The sequence below is a fragment of the Melanotaenia boesemani genome, chromosome 11 (genome assembly GCF_017639745.1).
Source record: "Melanotaenia boesemani isolate fMelBoe1 chromosome 11, fMelBoe1.pri, whole genome shotgun sequence".
Lineage (NCBI taxonomy): Eukaryota > Metazoa > Chordata > Actinopteri > Atheriniformes > Melanotaeniidae > Melanotaenia > Melanotaenia boesemani.
The window spans coordinates 30,951,864-30,971,796 of record NC_055692.1 but is presented as its reverse complement, the minus strand read 5'-3'; the positions used below and the strand labels follow the sequence as shown (position 1 = coordinate 30,971,796).

General features: G+C 38.8%; 1 protein-coding gene across 3 annotated transcripts in view; it reads left to right on the top strand.

Moving 5' to 3' along the window:
- The window catches only part of unc5db (unc-5 netrin receptor Db), a 280,454-nt gene that overhangs the window by 214,826 nt on the left and 45,695 nt on the right, over positions 1 to 19,933 (top strand). For all 3 annotated transcript variants that reach the window (XM_041999262.1, XM_041999261.1, XM_041999263.1), the window contains one exon: positions 7,725 to 7,809. In XM_041999262.1, the coding sequence (XP_041855196.1) occupies positions 7,725 to 7,809 (85 nt within the window). The remainder of the gene's footprint in view (positions 1 to 7,724; positions 7,810 to 19,933) is intronic.

The following is a 19,933-nucleotide window of genomic DNA, read 5'->3' as shown; positions in this document are numbered from 1 at the left end:
TACCTGACTTATTTTCTTTTGTCATGTATATCACATAAGCATTAGTACACGGACACAGTTACATCCTGTAAATCTGCCAGCTGGTGGTTTGTTATTCCTCCACAGCCTCAGAGGTTTTCCGAGGCCAACTGGGGGTCACATTGTTATCATGTCCCATCCACTCAAATAAGCCAATTGTATGAATCTGCACGAACTGTAAAAGTTGTCCACGAGGTCAACACTGGGTTGACCACCTTTCTCACTGCCCTTTTCTGTAATAGTATGTGGTGGCAGCCATAAGCCAGCTTGAAAAGGTGAAGTAAAATCAGCCTCCTGTGGTTCAGACCGAGAGTCTGAGTGGAGGAGCCGTTTCCTTCAAGTGCAGCACTCACTGCTAATCATCAGGCTGAAGAACCAGCAATAGACCAAACCCACCACTGCAGGTCACAGGGTCTTTCTGGTCACCATAGCGATGTGCAACAAAATAATGTTCCTCACATCTGGACAGCTTTGGTTTGAAATGTAGCAGCAGCTTCACCACCTCCCAACACATTCATGGTGAGCTGAATTTACAGGGGTCACACTTTGAAATGTTAAATTAATCTTGTATAAGAGTCGCACTTTAAAAATCCAACAGCATCTTTCTGTTGCAGAAATGTGTTAAGTAATTAAAACTACTTTCTACTGAAGAAAAAGCTTCCCTGTAAATTCAGTCGGAGAACTGTGATCAAGTGAACATCCGGAATTTACACTTTGCTTTCCAAGTTCTTCTTATTTTCTATTTTTGCCAATTTCTAGCAAATACAAGACTTTCCCCCCCTAAGCATTATGTAAGATTGTGGTGATTCTCATTATTTCTTTAAAGAGCAAACACCAATTTTAGCATGTTGATTAGCTCTGATACGACTGGAGACAATATGAAATTTAAGTTGTTGGCTCAAATGTGATAGTAGACAGAGTGGAAACGTACAATTACTAAGCTGAACATTGTCTTTAAAGCACAAATATAATTCTGTTTTTTAGATGCCATATCAGCCACATGTTTATACTCTCTCAGGCTTCTGGTGTGGTCAGGATTTTTAGCTATGCAGGCATCAGACTGTATTTTTAAGCTCCTCACCATCTGCGATAATAAATTCTTGGATGATTTACAGTAATTAAGACCAACTTGTTTTTGTGCTTTCACTGCACAATTTACAAGATCAAACTGAGTTCTGAGATAAATAATCATGCATTACTGGTTAATTGTGACTTAATTCAGACCTTCAGAAATAAATTTAAACATATTCGCCTGACTGAGATTGCACTAAAATGGAATTTTTGACCAGCACACCCTGATGGTTGGGGTTACGAGTCCAATTATTTCTGCATGTGTGCACTGAAGAAGACTCAAACTACCCCAGATGCTGTGCTTAAGATGACAGTTTACATCCAAGTTTTAGCAGATTTCAACTGTACATGTAAATCAATGTTCTGTCTAAAAGAGATGAACACAGTCATCAGGCATCAGACATTAAACAAACAAGGACTTTAAAATAATGATCTACAGGTGTTGACTCTAAAACACTTCTCCCACCCAGCAAAGTCCGTTGAAAAGACGTAGAAAAGACAGTTTTGCACAATGTCCACTGAACACTGGGATTTAGTTGAAAAGTAAATGCTGAAAAGACGTCTTTTTATGACATAGAAAGACATTAATATACATGTATATATATATCCTGAATTTGAATAAGTGCTGTGGAAATGTTAATTGCCGTACTGTATGCTGCAAATCCCTGCAGATTTTCTATGAAGTTGCAGTAGGCACCTGATCTGAGGCTGAAATTGAGTTTGTTTCATCAATGAGAATTTAAAAATCCATTTTGGAAAAAAAAATCAACTAAAATAGATTTGTATTACACTTAATTATTGATTTTACATTTTTTCCTCATGATATTGTTTGACACTCATTTACCTTTAGAAAATTATCATCAACTTTTCCATTCTGTGTTTTAAAGGACAGTTCAGCTTCATGTAAGTGGGGTTGTATGTGGTCATAATGAAGAGTTAATGTGGTACCTGCAGCAGACAGTATTCAAGACACATTGATTAGATTTTGCTGAAAAGTTATTAACTGTGTCTAACTCAGGTTAACTTTGGTTAGAAAAAACCTGGTTCGTGTCAGATGTCTAAACACAGCCCAAGTTTCAATATCTTTTCAATATCTTAACGGCTCCGAGAGACTGACCCGATTTAGCCATAAAAGCACTGTCCATGGACATCTGCTGTTTGGTGAGATGGATCCAATAGACTTGTATACAACACCCTTAGTTGTCATTATTACAATAACAAATGAATTTAGGTAAAATGATTGAAATAAAAATTACTTCTTTTATCCCCACAGTGAAATTGCAATGGGCTGCACGGTGGAGCAGTGGTTAGGTCGCTGGGGGGGTTCGAACAATGGCCTTTCTGTGTGCATGTTCTTCACGGGTACTCCGGCTTCCTCCCACCTTTCAAAGACACGCATGTTGGGTTAACTGGTCACTCTAAAGTCTCCCTAGGAGTGTGTGTGAGCGTGAGTGCTTGTTTGTCTCAGTGTGATGGACTGGCGACCTGTCCAGGTGTACCCTTCCTCTCACCTGTATTCCTGGGATAGGCTCCAGTTTCCCCGCGAACCTGAATTGGACAAAGTGATGCAGAAAACGAATGAAAGAACTTGCAATGGCTTGGTAGGATTTTTTTTTTTTTTTTAGGACTTGTGAATAATTAATTGAAAATCCAAGATGGCTGCTGGCAGGAATGACCTCCAGTACCTTTCTGTCTTGTACTTGAAGAAACCTCTGACTGAACACACTCTATTGTTTAGACAGTGTGTTGTTCATAGGTGCAAAGATTTGTCCATTATTTTCAGCTTCATGAGTTAATTCAGATATTTAAATAAAAACAATTTGTTCTTTGCACAAAAATAGACGGTGTCACATTTTCTGTAAACCTACTGTATTTATTGTGTAAAACCAAACTTATAATAACCAATTTAGTACAGTCTGACTGTGTCAGTTACACACCACACCTATGGATATGTGCATTGTCCTTACCAAATCAAACTTAGACATTTTAGTTCTTAGAACAAAGCAGATGAAACAATTCATGTTTTTGCTTTAGGGAAATCTACTGAATTTCCATTTCTTCTGTATAGTTTATGTTTGCAAGTAAAAAACTCTACAGGTTGGAGTTTATGGCTGAATAATTCCAAACAATATTTTACTGTAAATTACTTGAAATCGATCATATGTCCAGAAACAATAAGGCTGTCAACACTGAGATCTACATCACCAAATTCACATAAACATAAAAATAAAAAAAAATGTTCTCCTTTTGGTGTTTTACAGAGAACCAAATACTTTCAGTGGAAGTTTGTTTTTCAGACTCTCAGCATGGCTGTGCTTTGAAAGGTTTTGTCCATTTTAGGGAATAAAGAGGGTGTTTTTATTTATTTATCTATTTGAATCATCTGATCCTTTAAATAACGTAATACTTCTTACACAACGGAAGAAAAGTGCTTGTACTTGCATCATTTCCATCCTGTGGTACCAGTGTGTGACACAGTGTTATTTGATGAAAACAGACTATTTAGAACACATATTTCAGACATGGTTGACTTCTTACAAAATGTTCACTTTTCACAGAGCCTTCTTTATCTGCCATCTCCCTCTCTGCTCTTCTGAACCTTTTATTTGTAAAGCAGGGTCTTTATATGCTCTCTGTGCTTCGATGTGAATGCTTTCACACAGCAGCAGATGAATGGTGTCAGGCAGCGGCGGACCGGCAGGATTTTTGTGTTGCAAACCAAAAAATAAGATCTCCTTGCTTTTTTTGCAGATGTGTATTCACAAGTTTGTTGAATGTTGTTGGTTTGGATGAAAAGGAAGGCTGTTTTTTTTCTTTTGTGGATTTCAGTAAGACCCATGCCTTTGCTTCTTTGGGTATTGATTCTTCCAGTGATTTTCTGTGGACAATCGTTCATGTATACATGAGAATATTTTCTGATTCTTTCTTGATAAAAAATTATAAAAAGTCCACATTAAATATGAATCATATTCACATTTATTTTTACCCCAAGGCCTTTTCTCTCTTTGTCTATGAAGAAAACGACAGTTTTGCTCTTGGTAGAACACAATTTTAGTGTTGAAAAACCATCTTTCACCTCAGATTCATGGATAGCGTTTACAACTGCTTCGTATATAACCATCTCACATTGTTACATATGCAACTGGAAAATGTACAGAGCTGTTCTGCAGACCACAGCCATGCTAAAGAGGTATACTGCCGAAGACCTGGCGGATGTGCTTTCCTTAGCTACTGAACCCTGCAGACTAAATGGAAAAGTAACGTGTGCATGACAATGCTAGCAACAAGGCTTTAGCCAACGCCTAATACTTACTGGGGGTCGGGATATTCGAAGAATGGTAAAATTTTTCTCATATTCTGCCACACTTAATGACAGGGGAGGTGTGAATGTGGATGTTACCCTGGCTGCAGACATTCGGATTGTAACACAAACCAAACATAAATTAAATAAAAAGCAAAACATAAAGAGCAGCTATAAGTGCAGCAGGTGTTGTTATGACTCATTTTAGAGATTAAAGGTCATCATGGATTTCCTTCAGCTAGTGAAGAACATGTTTTTGGAGATCAAGTGGTTGAGATGCTGAAGTAAAAGCCACTAGTGTCCAAAAGTATTTCATAATAGGAGTAAATATGGCTTAGCAGCCATTCTGATAACATTGTCTTCTGGCATTTAAAATAAATTTACACTCACAGAAAACTTCTTCCTCCACACACTTGTGCTGCCTCAATCAATCAGTCAATCAATCAAACTTTATTTGTATAGCGCTTTACAACAGCAACAGCTGAACCAAAGTGCTTTTCAACGTGCAATAATAAGAGAATAAAAACAACTAAAAACAGGTTAACAATAACAGTTTAGACAAAAATAAAACATTTTCAGAGTAAATTAGTGTAAAACAAGAGTCACAATGTAGTTAAGTACCAAATGCAAGTCTAAACAAATAAGTCTTTAGCTTAGTTTTGAACAAAGGCAGATCTGTGATGGTCCGCAACTCAAGTGGCAAAGTATTCCAAAGTCTGGGACCGGCTACAACGAATGAACGGTCGCCCCACTGCTTGCAGTTGGTCCTGGGGACCTCCAGCAGGTGTTGGCCTGCAGAACGCAGGGCCCTGCTGGGTTTGTGTGCAAATAACAGTTCACATAAATAAGGTGCAAGTCCATGAATGGCTTTAAAAACAAACAATTAAAAGTTTAAAATCAACTCTGAAGTGTACCGGGAACCAGTGGAGGGAGTACAGAACAGGAGTAATGTGACTGTGTCGCCGAGTGTTTGTCAGAAGCCAAGCAGCAGCATTCTGCACCAGTTGCAGACAGTTGAGTGTGCACTGGTTCAGACTGATATAAAGAGCATTGCAGTAGTCAATATGTGAGCTGATAAAAGCATGCATAGCCTTCTCCAGGTCGTTCTGACAAAGGAAGGGTTTGACCTTGGCCAGAAGATGGAGCTGGAAGAAGCTGGCTTTAACAACACTGTCAATCTATCTGTCATGTTCAAGACAGTTGTCAAACTTCACTCCCAGGTTTTTTACATCTGGTTTATAGAGCGGACCAAGAGAACCAAGATCAGGTACATCCTCAAACAAGTTAGGACAAAACAAAATACACTCACTATTGCTTTCATTTAGATGCAGAAAATTCTAAGAAAGCCACATCTTAGTATCCGCCAAAGAGTTTTGTATGGACACAAGTGCACTGGGATTGTTGGGACCAATGGGTAGGTATATTTGAAGGTCATCTGCATAAAAATGAAAGAAAAGGTTATGTTTGTAGATGACTGAGCTGAGAGGCAACATATAAAGAGAAAACAACAAAGGCCCAAGGATGGAGCCCTGTGGCACACCAGTGGTTAGAGGGACCGTAGGACAAGAGGTCATTAATTATCACCATTCCACACCTGAGGCAACTGTTAATAAAAGAGAGAAGGCATGGCCCAACAGTAATAAAAGCCTCTTTGAGCACCTTTGCAGGTACAATGTCCAAGGGACAGTAACTGGGTTTAATACTCTGTGCCACCTCAGTGAGAAGCGATAGAGACACTTGCTCAAAACTTTCCAAAACAGCAGACAGTGCAGGAGGAGTGTACAGTTCAGCACAAGCATTTATATCATTCTTAATGTGCTGTCTCACAGATGCCACCTTATTGGTGAAAAAGTGAAGAAAATTTTCACAGGTTGAAGCTGAAACATTAGACAGAACAGTGGGAGGGTTTATAACAGAGTTAATTGTGTTGAACAATACTCTAGGATGACTGCAACTGTTGGTGATTATATCTGACAAATATTGAGACTTGGCCTCTTTCTCTTTTCTATGATAGTCCTTCAAACTGTCTCTCAAAATTCCCAGAGACACATGAAGCCTGTCCTTTTTCCACCTGCGCTCCGCCTGTCTGCAGCGCTGTCTGATGCCACGGGTGGTATCATTGAGCCAGGGTTCAGGTTTGGGTTTGGTAGATTTAGACTTAAAAGGTGCAACAGTATCCAGAATCCCAGAGCAGGTGGAATGAAAAGAGGTGATGAAGTCGTCAGGGCACAGAGTAGAGGCCAACCCATCTGCGGAGTATAGGTGAGTGTCCAGAAAGGCAGATGCAAATTCTCTTGCTGTAGAGGAGGTGATGGTATGTCGAGAGCAGGCCGGCATTAAAGGTTTGGCTGTGGGATGAGGAGCTGCGTATTCGAACATGAAAGGGAGGTGGTCCGAGAGACAAATAGCAGCAGTTTCTTTGACAGACAGGGAAATGACCAGGTCCAAGGTGTGACCCAGTTGATGTGTGGGGCCATTCACTGACTGAGTGAGATCAAAGGAATCCAGAAGACGTTTAAAATTGTTAACCAGTTCATTAGATGTGCAACAGACATGTATATTAAAGTCCCCACAGAGTAGTATCTTATCATATTTACACATAAGGTTTGATAAAAATTCAGAGAATTCAGATATGAAATCCTTATTATATCTAGGGGGGCGATATATTGCAGCACACAACAAAGGAGAGCCAAAGTCAACTACAAATAGTAGTAATTCAAAAGTAGAATAGCAGTCTGCAGGGATTAAATGGCAGTTGAAGCTCTGTTTAAACACTGTGGCCACACCACCACCACAACCTGAAACATGGGGGGCACTAAAGAAAGAATAGCCGGGGGGGGGCTCAGTGAAAGCACTGTTGTCACTTGGCTTCAGCCAGGTCTCAGTCATTAAAAGAAAGTCCAGATTCTGTGTAGTAATAAAACCATTCATAATAAAAGTTTTATTTGAAAGGAATCTAGTATTCACCAGCGCAGATCGTACAGAGCTTTTTTTTTTTTTACCACAATTGCTGTTTTTTGCCACAATTTAACAGTTTTAAAAAGATTACACAAATCAGCACATTTTTTATTTCATCTTGAAGGTGAGCACATCGCATGAGGAGTGTTCGCATAGACCAAAGCGTGGTTTTATTTATTATTAGATTAACTATATTTCTTTTAAAAGTTATACTGGGATGATCCATTGAGAAGCCAAACTGATGTCCCTCTTACAGTTTCCAGTAACCTGGACCTGCCACAAATAACCTCAGCATGTATGACATGCTGTAAGCCCTTATTCTGCCCTATGCTGTCAGGCTGCTGTTGCTGTTGACACATTTGTGTGTGTTTTCCAGGGGTCAGCCTGCTGGTGCCTCACGGAGCCGTGGCTGAAAATATGTCCTGGGAGATGTACATGATGATCAATCAGGAAGAGGCAAGGTGAGGCTAAAGTTTACCCAAATATCATTTCAAGCATCTGTCTGTCTGTCAGCTGCTCTCTATCATATCATCCATCTGCTTCGGCTCTGTCTGAACTTGTCCTGCTCTTCTCTAATTATTTACTGTCTTCTGCTACTTTCATTTTAATTACAGCTGCAGATTTTAGTCAGCAGCACCATCACGTCTCAACACTTAGTTTTCTCACTCAAATAGATTATAAGGTTTAATGTACTCTGTAATTGGTGGCTTAAATAACAAAGAGTTACACTCAAGCACTCAGATCTGAAAGAATCAGAGCTGAGCTCAACGGGCCTGGTTTAACTTTGCTTACTGTGTGGACTATAAACAGCATGATGCTTTCCAGGCTTTAAAGTTAAATGATGTGCTTTATTTTCATTGTGACAGACAATCAGACCAATCTAAACATTTCATTGAGAATTATTGTACATCAGTCAGTGTACAATACAGTGCCTTGTTCCTTGTTAATGGATTTACGTTGACAATATTCACATAGCTATTTAGCTCCATGATGATTAATCATATCGTGTTCGATCTAATAGTGATGAATCGTGTTGGATTCTAATTCAGGAGCAGATTTGACTTATAAAAAGCATTTATATACACCATAGTTGTCATACATCAGTCAGTTTAGCTCTGAGGGTGCATTGTCAGGTTTGATAAAATGTTTTGTCATGTTGGGTAAAGAGATGTTGAATTCGAATTAAAAAGCTTTATACTGTAGCGTTTGCACAACTCTGTAAAGGTCACGCAACCTGTCTCTAGTTCAGAAAATGACCATGGATGATGGAGATCCCTTCAAACATCATGTCTGGGAAGGAAAATATGTCTATTATACCAAGCTTGATATTTGTTCTCAGTTTGGAGAATCAGGGTAGAATTCTGACGTGGAGCTAAGCTAACGCTCAAGAAGAGGGACTTAGGAATTTTGCATCATGTTGCTGTTTTTTTTTGTTTTGTTTTGTTTTTTTTTGTTTTGTTTTACAATCCAAGAACATCAGTGAACATCTGAACATGACCACTGTTTGGTGGTTTGCTTGTAAAACGACTTCCCACTACCAATGCAATGCTGACATCCCTGTTTTTGTCTCTGTTTTTACACGGTGAATTAAGAAATGGTAAAGTAATAAGTAGTGACGTTACTTTTCAAATGCAGTAACTAGTAAAGTAATTTTATTACAATTTACAGAAGTAGTGAGTAACTTAGTAACTAATTACTTTTTTTAGAGTTATTTATTTGTTTTGTTTTTTTTTCACTTGCCACTTTATACTTGCCATTTTATCTACACTTACCACTTTTTTCATATTTCTCTCTTCTGTACTTGTTTATGCTTATTTAGCTTTTTATGTAAGATTATTAGAACTTATATATATATATATATATATATATATACATATATATATTCTTCTTTTATACTTAACCACATGGTTAATGATTAATGATTAAAACCACATTTGTTTTAATCATGTATAATGACAATAAAGGTATTCTATTCGATTAATTAGCAAGAGATGCTAAATTCTAACCACAAGCATAGACCTGAAAACCCCCAAAATTAAAAGGACTGATGATAAAAAATAGCATTATCTGTCCTTTCATCATTTGAGCTTAAAACATTACTTACGTAACTTTGCAACTACATCATTTGTTTTAGATTTTTGTAATTTGAACTTTGATGTGAAGTAAATTTACAGGTTTAAGATATCTCCCCAGATGCCATCTTGAGCACATTGACAGCTTCAGTTGACCTGAACTATGACAAAGTGTAAACACTCTGTTTACACCACGTTTCAGTGCAAAACACAAAACTTTTTTCCTTTGCATATTTGAAAAGTACATTTACATAACAGTGAAATGAAAACTATCTCTGTGCAGAAGAAAACACAAATAAGACTAGAAACTTTGCAACAACACACCCAGGTGCGTGCCGCATCCTCGGAAAACACACAACACAACAGAAGCATTGCATGCTAACCGCCAGTTATCTAGCACATTTACCCGGTGGGTCTTCGCTGACGCCATAAACGTTCTACCAGAAACAGGTTTTGCTTGAACAGACCAAATAAATTAAAGCGATGCAGCAGCACAAACATGACAGGGAGGTCTACCACTGTTGTTACTATGCTTTCATGGGTTAAGAAGGGTCGAGATGACATGCGTTGCAAAATAAATTCATTCTAGAGGCCAATGTTTTATCCACCCAAAAACTCTGTTACTGTGTCAACGCGAGGCAGAGCACAACCAAATTTTTGAGTTTTACTGTCTCAGCATCGTTGTGTAAACAGGGCCATAGAATGGTTGGGACTTTTAAACCTATTAGAAAATGATTACTTTAAAGAGGAAAAGTGATCCTGGGCAGTGTTTATGGGGAGAAAGCATCAGTCGTTTCATATTGTTTACAAGATTAACTACAGGGATATTTTCCAAGAATTTGTAAAGGCCCTTTGGTCAAAATACTGTCTGCCAAAGGAAACAGGAGCTAAATATAGCTCTGAAGTGTGTTGACCTTTAAAATTAGCCCAGGTATGCGGGTAATACTTTGGACATCACCTGGAAATGTCTTGGTGGAGCTCACAATGCTGAACATTTCTGATTGACTGTTCTCTGCATTGTACTTAATCCTTTCTGGCTCCGTCTTTCTTGATCTCGTTTAAAAAGCACAGTAGCTTGTATGAACTGTAAGTTGTACCACAGGAATAGCTGTTTCTGCTAACACAACATTTAAACAAACATTAATCTCAGTGTTTCACAGTGACTACTTCCAAGGTAAAAAAGACAAACACCCACAACCTAGAAATGTATAACACCTTTTTCCCAGTGCAGCATGCTCTAACACACCTCAGGGATCTTAATTGGCCTAATCAACACTGTTCCCAATGTTCCACAGACCTGATTGAATAAAAAACAAAGAAGGCTTAAAAAAACAATTTTAGCTCCTTAAAAAAATCTGGGCTGATTACGTTTGGCTGCTGTTGCTCACAATGTTCCTAAAGACTCCCACTCACCTCTGCAATCTCACCCAAAACAGAGCTGCCAAGATCTGCAGGAAACCCAACAGTCTTTACATCCTCCTCCCGTCAGCGACAGTGTTGTCTCATTTTTTATTTGATGAGAGCTCATTCGGTGACTACAAACCACCCTTGAGATTTGAATTGGAATTTTTCTTTCCATTCTTTTCCAACTGTGACAGGCTACCGTCAGACTTGAACCTGGCTTTTAACCAATCAATGTCAACTTTAGGGAGACGTGTGTCGTGTAGGTTATGACAGCTGGATAAAGGTATGCCATGTAAAGTTGTGCAGTTTCATAAAATTCAGTGTAAGGCCAAACTAAACTGGATCAAATATTAAATACATGAATGTAGGTTTAGACAATCTGGGGACTATTTTGGGCTGTGGTTTAATATTCGTCATTTGTCCTAATAGCATTTACATTTTCAATGTGCTTTCATGGTGGTGATGCAGCAGAGCCGAGTGGCTCACGGATGTCTTCTAGTTGTCTGTTTATACATTCATTCATGGTTTATTGGTATTTAAGTAAATATCAAGTAATCCATGCCAAACACAGTTAAATAGATTTTATTACATGCTTAGATTCTTACCTATATTGTTATTTTTTCTTTACTAGTAGGTGCTTTAGTTAGTTGAAGTCAGCTGTAGAATAAACACAAATATTGTATGCATGCATTTGTGGGCAGTAGTGCAGGCAGACAAATGGAGGTTAGATGTATGTGACTCTCCCCGTGGCTATTTCGGTGTCATTTTGTTTACCCCCAGGGCCTAGTGTGGCAGATGGGCCCAGCAAGCACGGCAACCCATCTCTTGCTCACTGTAGGGGTCCTTTCGGTGTCACGATATGAGTACATACCCAGAAGTCCCTCACAGGTGGTAGTCTGGGCTTTGATGTCCCAGCTGCTGTAGAGAAACTCAAGCTCATGCTGTGTAAGCCTGAGGGGCTCTGCGATAGAGCCCTTCATTTAGCCCACCGACTTACTTCACTTTTCTTTAGGCAGCAAAGTCAAACCTCCCATTCTTGAATCTATTTTTTTGTCCCTGCTGCTCTAAGAGTCAATATGTAGTTATGTGCTCCTCTTCGTGTGAACAATGCGGCTCTCTGGGAGGGAGTCACAACCCAGAAAGCCTGTTCAAACGATGATGAATGCAGTGATGAATGGAAACCGGTGCACTGATGGACATGCACACAACAATACACAACAAGGCACAGATGTCTCCTGAGGCCTTTTATCTTGGCATTACACACATTATGTATTCTGATCACAGATAGGTAATGACCCTTGGATGGACTGAGCTTCCCCCACGGGGGGTGGACTTGTATGCTCTTCTCTGTAGAGAGCCACAAGGATTTCCAGTTTCCTGTGAAGTGTCACTGTTTATTCACACCGATTCACTGGAGCAAAGTCACAAAAGGAAATAGACCTCATAAAAAGCCCACATTAACAGAAGAAGTGACAAGTCTATAAATTGCCTTGACAGTGCACAGAAATAAAAAGGTTCAAACACTGGCAAAGAGAGTGAGTTATACCAACAATGACTCAGAGGCTTCATCTTTGAGATTCTATTCAAAAGCACTCAGTCAAATTTCTATTTTAAATGACAGAATAGTAATACAAATGATAAAATAATATGGCTATACATAGATACAGTACAGGTAATGACCCTTGTAATGTCTGAAATTCCCCGTAGGTGGGGGGGTTTGCTCAGAGACTAAATAACTTTGTTTAAATAGTCAAATTTTTCTTCTGTTTAATTGAAATCAATCTGATCAGAGATTCCATCTGACATGTTTGCATAGACGTGATTCGATCACTTGTGTGTCCATTTTATGGAAAGTTTTAAAACGTTTTTTTATGCTTTTGACATGCACAGTGTGTACTAATTTGGAAGAAGAAAAATATTTTCTTTTAACAACTCATTTTTTTAAGCCTTTCATGCGTCAAGAGGCTTAATAATCTTTAACTCTTTCTAATAGTTTTCAACAAAAGTGTCACCATTTTTTCTTTCTGAAGTCTTTCACGTCACCTAACCCGTGTGTGGTTCAAGTATGCACAGAAACAACATACAACCCCAGAAACCATCAGAATGAGAGTATACATGGTATTTTTTCCCTGTTGATTGGACATTAAAAGGTTTAAACCACCCCTCCGAATCAGATAGACAATTCATTCTGATCGAGATCAATCAGATAAGGTGAGGTATTTACATGAAACATCAAATGCTGAATGGATGTTTGATTGGATCTAATGTGCTCAATTTTAATGCAGCTTCTATTCTCTGTTCTAGATTTATATTAAGATGTGAGCATTTATTTCAAGCAAACATATATTTAGAAATTACTGAGAGTAGTCCTGGATAAAACCATGTGCATTCAGCCCTATGTGGCTCTGGTAGGACTGTACTGTACATTTCCAACTTGAGTACGTCACGACTTGTGACGGTTACATATGACTGTTTTAAGTACAATCCATGAATCTGTGGTGAGAAACAACTTTTCAACACCGGCTCACTCAGTGCTCGGCTCACATACAGTGTCATCATGTCAACAAGTTTTCAGTCTTGTGTTAATGTTTTTTCTTGATGAAACTGTAAACTCGGGCTCATCAAACTTTAAAATCATTCGCCTTCAGTTCATGGGAATTGTGTTAATCCATCATCCTTTATGGGAAGTCGACTCTTTTATGTCTGACATCACATGTAATTCCTCTGGTGACAAAGCTAGCTACTGACCGCTGATTTGTGGATGGAGCTTCAGGTGATTGTTTTACCCTCAAATGTGCATAGTCATGGTAGACCTATGCTATGCTAGCTTTACCTGACAAAGGTTGGAAAGGACCACATTTTTGTCAAGTTCTACACAGTGCATTTCGCCAGCTGTTGTCTTTTGATTCTGCCTGTTTACTATATTTTTACTCTATTTGCAGTGTTGTGCAAGTTCATGCTTTTCATGAACTAGTTCAAAATTCAGTTCGATCAGTTTAAAAAGAGTATTCACGTTTATAGTCCAATATTTCAGTTTTGGACTAGTTTAATGTTCAGTTCATTTCAGTTGATTTAACCCTCTAAGGGTTCATTTGAACACATTCATGCACAACACTGTCCATTAGCATTGCATCTCAATGTGCTACACACTTTGTATCAGGGCCGAGCAATAATTTAACCTTCTCCCGTTGTTGTTTTTTTTCCAGGCAGTTGGCAGCTTAGTAAAATGACGCCGTCTTGTGGTGAAAGTAATGCATTACCACCAGGTGCTTGTTAAAACTAGTTATGCGGTATATTAGATGGAAGACAGATTTCTTACAATTAAATAACTATTGGAAAATAATTACTAATTCCCCATCCCTTTTATATATCACAGACATGTCCTCAATATATGGTGAAGTTGTTGGGTTCAGTGTCTTGTCCAAGAATACTGTGACAGTTGGATGTGTTGGGAATCAAACCACCCAGGCGTAGAAGTAATCTGATGTTTTCATTATCACGCTGCTGAACAAACTCAGGATTTTCTTCTGAACCAACTGCTGCTTGGGGGTAAAGAATAAACAAAAGCTGTTTTACCATCAGAGGGCTGTTAATCTGTATAGAAAGACATGGTTGGGGTGATGAACTGATGACAAATATCAAGTGTAAAGTAACCTTCACCTAGTTAAACTTCAGATGTACAAAGTGTCAGTGAATGCAGCACTTAATGCACTTTGATATGATGTTATACATCAACACTGAAAAATGTCGTTGGCTGTTTTCTTTTGTTTGTTTGTTTGGTTTTGTTGTTTTTGTTTTTTTGTTTGTTTTTTGTTTTGTTTTTTTTAGAAATGTAGCATTTGATTACCACTTAAGTTTTTAGAAATTATTAGAATCTAGACCTTAAAAAAAATCTCATTTGTGTCCCCCTTTTCCTGGTCAGTGCCCCTGCCTGGCCCCCTCCTAAAAACATTTTTAGACCTGCCACTGCATGTAAATCATATTACCTGTTAACCGCCTGGTTAGAGTAGGGTTCTGCTCTGATTTGTGTTTCATAATTTTCCTTCACCACATTCATGGCTCCAAAAAGATAAAGCATAACCTTGGTCCTCTTGTTGTTTCACTCTCACTAAATATTTGAACCTGAGCCATCTGGTTGTATAATAACCAGCAGATTTCTCAGGGTTTATCCACATTTGAACCCCTAAAAAATATCTCAGAGTCCACAGCTTTTGCTTTTGGCCACAGCTCTGCTTTTTTAAGTCCTTTTTTTTTTTTTTTTTTTTGCGTGGCTATGTGTGAGCTGGAGGATGCTTGCTGTGGATACCCATATTTTTATCTGTTGTGCTTGTCATCTTACCTGCTGTCTGTCACTGTCTGCATCCTACCAGACCAGAGGACATGCACAGAATTGTTTTTCTTCTTCTGTTCAGCTGCAACGTCCAGCTCATCTCCACCCAACTGACTCGTCCTCATTTGCAGAGTCTCATGAAAGCCTCACTACTTAAATATGACTTCTTTATAAAGACTAATCTCTTCCTATTGAAGAGTTGCAGAGTTTTGCTTTGGTCAGACATTTCTGCACTGCCTGTGAGGTTTTAAAAACACTTCTTAATGGGAAATAACTGAACATCATGAAAAATTTTAAAGCAGTGGAAGAAACACATCAGAACTCCTAAAGTGCCTCAGGGATTGGTTTTTATCAAGTATGAAGGCTGCTGTCAGTAGAAGGGTCTGATGTGCATAGATGCTTGGCCCTATAGTCAGTCCATGATGCCTGCAGTGGTTGACCCAGTCGATCCGTATTTCTGAATGTAGCACTGTGGCATCTTCTGCTTTTAGCCATCAGCTCTCACGGTTGATAGATCTCACAGCACAGATCTCTGCTCCTCTAGCCCCCACCAGGGTGACATCACACTTTGATCTGAAATGCCTGATTCTTCTACAAGTAGTGGTGGTTCACCTGACATGTTACATTGCTTTCATTTAGCCCTATATCATAATCTTTTAGCCGAACTGGCTCTGCAGTCAGTGTGTGACTCATTTCTAACACTTCGAAAAATATACATATAATTTCCCCTGTTGTTTTTTGTTTGTTTGTTTGTTTGTTGTAGGATGTTCATTAGGCTGGTCCATCCATATTTTTAGTTTTAGTATTGAACAACTTGAAGAGCTTGTAAAGGGAGATTTTTATTTAAAGCAAACAATACAACATGAATCATACTGCAGGCTCTGCTCAGACAAGAAGTGGCTGACTCACAGCGCTAAGTAACAACAACAACAACAAAAAAAATATCTCTGGTATGCAATGTCAAGCACCTGGAGGCAGTCTGAGATGTCATCAGCAGAAGAGCATAATCGCCGTATACACACCAGTCTTGAGTTTTTTATTCAACAGAGATATTTAAATAATGATCAATCTAGGACAAATGTGAACGGTGCTTTTAATCTAACGGTGGTGTTGGAGCGATTCACAGGGAACAGCATTATTTCTTGGTGGGTTTTAGGGCTGTTAACGTCTATAAAGGTCTTCCTGTTCAGTCTTTTCAGTGTATAATTCTCTGTCTGCTTCTTCATTTAACAGTCCCTCCATGCATTTGTGACATTTTTCTGATTGATGTGGCCTAAAATACCTTTTCTTGAGCAACTTTTGGGAAAAGTTACAACAAATGTGATGTTTTTTTTTTTTCTGCAAAGAACCTGAAATTCTTTTGAAAGTATTATGTACTATATTTAAACCATTTTTATTGAAATTAAATGGAAATTAAATAAAATGACACACACTGGAAGAGTACTTTACTGTTCAGCAGAGTGCTGTTGAAGCTAAAATGTCTTGTTCAAACAGAAAACATTAAAAGAAGGGAGGTGCAGACGGGAATAACAATTAAAATAAACAGCATGATTAATAGAATTACTTTCTTCAGTAACAGGTAATCTAATTGTTCTTTCAATCATTACAGCGGAATCAGCTTCAGTGAGACATCACTCTGATTTGCGCTTCTTTTTTAATGGCATGAAACTTTAATGTTTTGCAAAAATATCAATGAAAAAAAAACAATCAATATGATGCATCCTAGATAGCAGACACGCTTGTGTCTGTTTCAGGCTACTTCTGGCACTTATGGCTCAGTTACAGCACTGGTAGGTGGGCTAGATGTGGTCCAGATGTCAGTTGTTGGTTTGGATGTGTCGTCTGGGCTAGAAGTGGTCCAAATATGAAGAGCCGGCCTAGACATTGATTACAGTAATTCACTTTTGGGCCACATGTGATCATATGGCTTTGGCAGCTTAGGCAGCCTCACTCACATGGGGCCAATGACAAGAGTCAAGGCCAAACATGGGCCATACGCTGTTATATCTGGAATTAACTTTAAATTCAGGTTTTTGAATAATATATGTTATAAAAAAAATACCTTAAGTAGGTTACATAATAAAACTAAACACAGATCTGACTTTGTACATGGTTATGTTTTTATAAACATGGTCTTCAGTGGATACTGTTAGACTGCTGCAAAGTTTTGTCTTGTTGTGCAGGTGCGGATCATAAAGACCAGCATAAACACGGTCTATGCAGGTTGTAAATGGCGTTTTGTCCAGCGTGCAGGGAAACACAGCAGAGGCTATTTTTGGCACTGGTTCTTCATGTTGATTTGGTGTTTAGAGCCTCAGAATAAATCTAAAATATCTTCAGATAGTGCTGTGTTTCATGTTCTAACAGTGTTGCAATGATAGAAATAAAATCAAATTAAAAGAGAAAAAACATCTTTGCCATTGTCTTACACCAGACTTCCTCATACTACACGTCTTAATTTTCAGGTAACTGAAAATAACTTTTGCAGCTTTTCAGAGGAATTTGTGTTCGTTCTCAGTTAATCAAAGATTTCATCTGCTCAAGAGTTTGTGGTTGTTGTTGTCTGAACCTCCTCTTCATGATGCTCTGTACATTTTCAAGAAGAGACAGATGTGGACTCCAGGCAGGCCAGTCAAGCACACACACTGTGTGTGTATGAAGCCATGCTGTTTGAAGTCGTGCAGAATGAAGTCTGACATTGTGCTGATGAAATAACCTCGGGAAAGACATCACCCTGATGGTAGCATATGTCTCTCCAAAACTCCATCATCCCCCTCTGCATCAATACTAACTTCACATATGTGAATGTCATCCATGTCCTGGAAACTGAAACCTCACACCAAACAAAGATGGCAGTTATCAGAGTTCACTTCTAAGTTCCAATGTCAGTTTCAGACAGTAACAATCATGGTGGGCTACGAATCGGTAAGCTCGCTGAAAATGGACCAAATTTTACACATAAAGGATGCTGAAGATGGACAAAAGGCTCTGCATCCATCTTTAGCACAGAGCATGAATGGGCCTTTAATCTGCTGATTACAGAGTGTATTGCTGGTGTAAAATTCTTTGCGTTTGCTAAATACACTGTAACTGAAAAGTGCCAGAGGAAAGCTCTTCAAAATCACTGGCATCATTATTGTCGCAGCGTGTAGCAAAATCAAAGATCAATAAGAAAAGACAGTAAGGCATCATTAAAAACTGGGTTTCAATTGGTATCTAATCACTTGACTAAAATAACGGTTATGTTTTTATTTTCTTAGAATAAACCATTCATAGCTACTTGCTGTGGGTCCACATTCATGGCAACTGCCATAATTGTGTTATTGTGTGTTACACTACACGTCACATTCACACACACTTATATGGCACTTTTATTGTTGTATACTAAGTGCTTTCTACTATCACAGACATTTATACCCCAATAGACACATCGGGTGGCAACTTGGACATCAGTGTCTTGCTCAAGGACACTTCAGCATGGCGTCGGGGTAGCCTAGAATCGATTAACCAACTTTCTGGTTGGTAAACAACTGCTTTTCCACTTCTTCCTGAGCTACAGCAATGTGTTTTTGGCCACTGATGGCCACTGTCCATTCACAATGGTGCATGGCATTTCAAGTCATTTCTATGCCCATTTTTACCACTAGATGTCAGTAATTTCTATATGTTGTGCACCTTTAAGGGTTAAGTTGGGCAGGGATCCCCAACTCCGGTCCTCAAGGCCCATTGTCCTGCAAACTTTCCATGTTTCCTTCAACACACCTAACTCAAATGAATGGGTTAATAGTAGCCGAATTCTGCAGTTTGTCAAATCTATTTAATTTGAATCGGGTGTGTTGCAACAAGGAAACACCTAATACTTGCAGGATAGTGGACCTTGAGGACCACTGTTCTAAAGAACATGGAAGAAACTGGACACTGAATTTTAGTGTGGTCATTAACTAGCGGTTATGAGTTAGCTAACATCCACACATACATAGGGATACATCTCTAAGCTAACAAATTCCTCGAAGGGCAGGATTTGAATCGTTTGGGGCTTGTGTTGCTTGATAACACAAAAAATCCTCACGATGATGGGACAACTCACAAATATTTACTCAGTGGAAAACACACAAATAAGCACCAACTTGAAGAAATGTACCATTTTTGTTTCCTCATGTCGAAAGCATTTGTTGAACTGGCTCATTTCAACAAATCTGAGCAGCACTCTTACCAATAAATGACCAAATAGCATAGTGAGTTGCTTTAAGTGATTAGCCTTGTTGCTCACACTCATTTTCACAGTCAAGTGGATGGCGGTACTTCGAGGTCTCAGGGTTATGGATAAAGTAGTGTCAGAGATTGTTTAATAGTCATTACAGGGCTTTTATTAATCAGAGCTCTGTGCCCTGTGCTGTTTAAAGTTATTGTTAATGCTTTTACTCTGTCACTGTGGTGATGCTTTATTACCAAAGCTTTTTGACAAACAGGAAAGGATTTGTTGAAAGGAGCTGTAAAAGCAGAACTGGAGCTGGATATTGCATTGATGCAGAAAGCTTCACCTCCCCATACCTTTTTGATTAATGCGTCCCAGCAGCACATTAGGGGTCTGCATCGACTCAGAAACTGACAGAAGCACAGTGGGGATAAACAGGTGGGAAACTATAAGCAAATAAAGGTGAAGCTAATGGAGCGTGCTAATGTGTGCATTCATTAAACTCGCTGTCTCTGCTCCTGACCCATTCTGCCACTTTGCACGACTCTCGTCGTCCCAGAGGAGTGAGTCATCGCACACTTTAA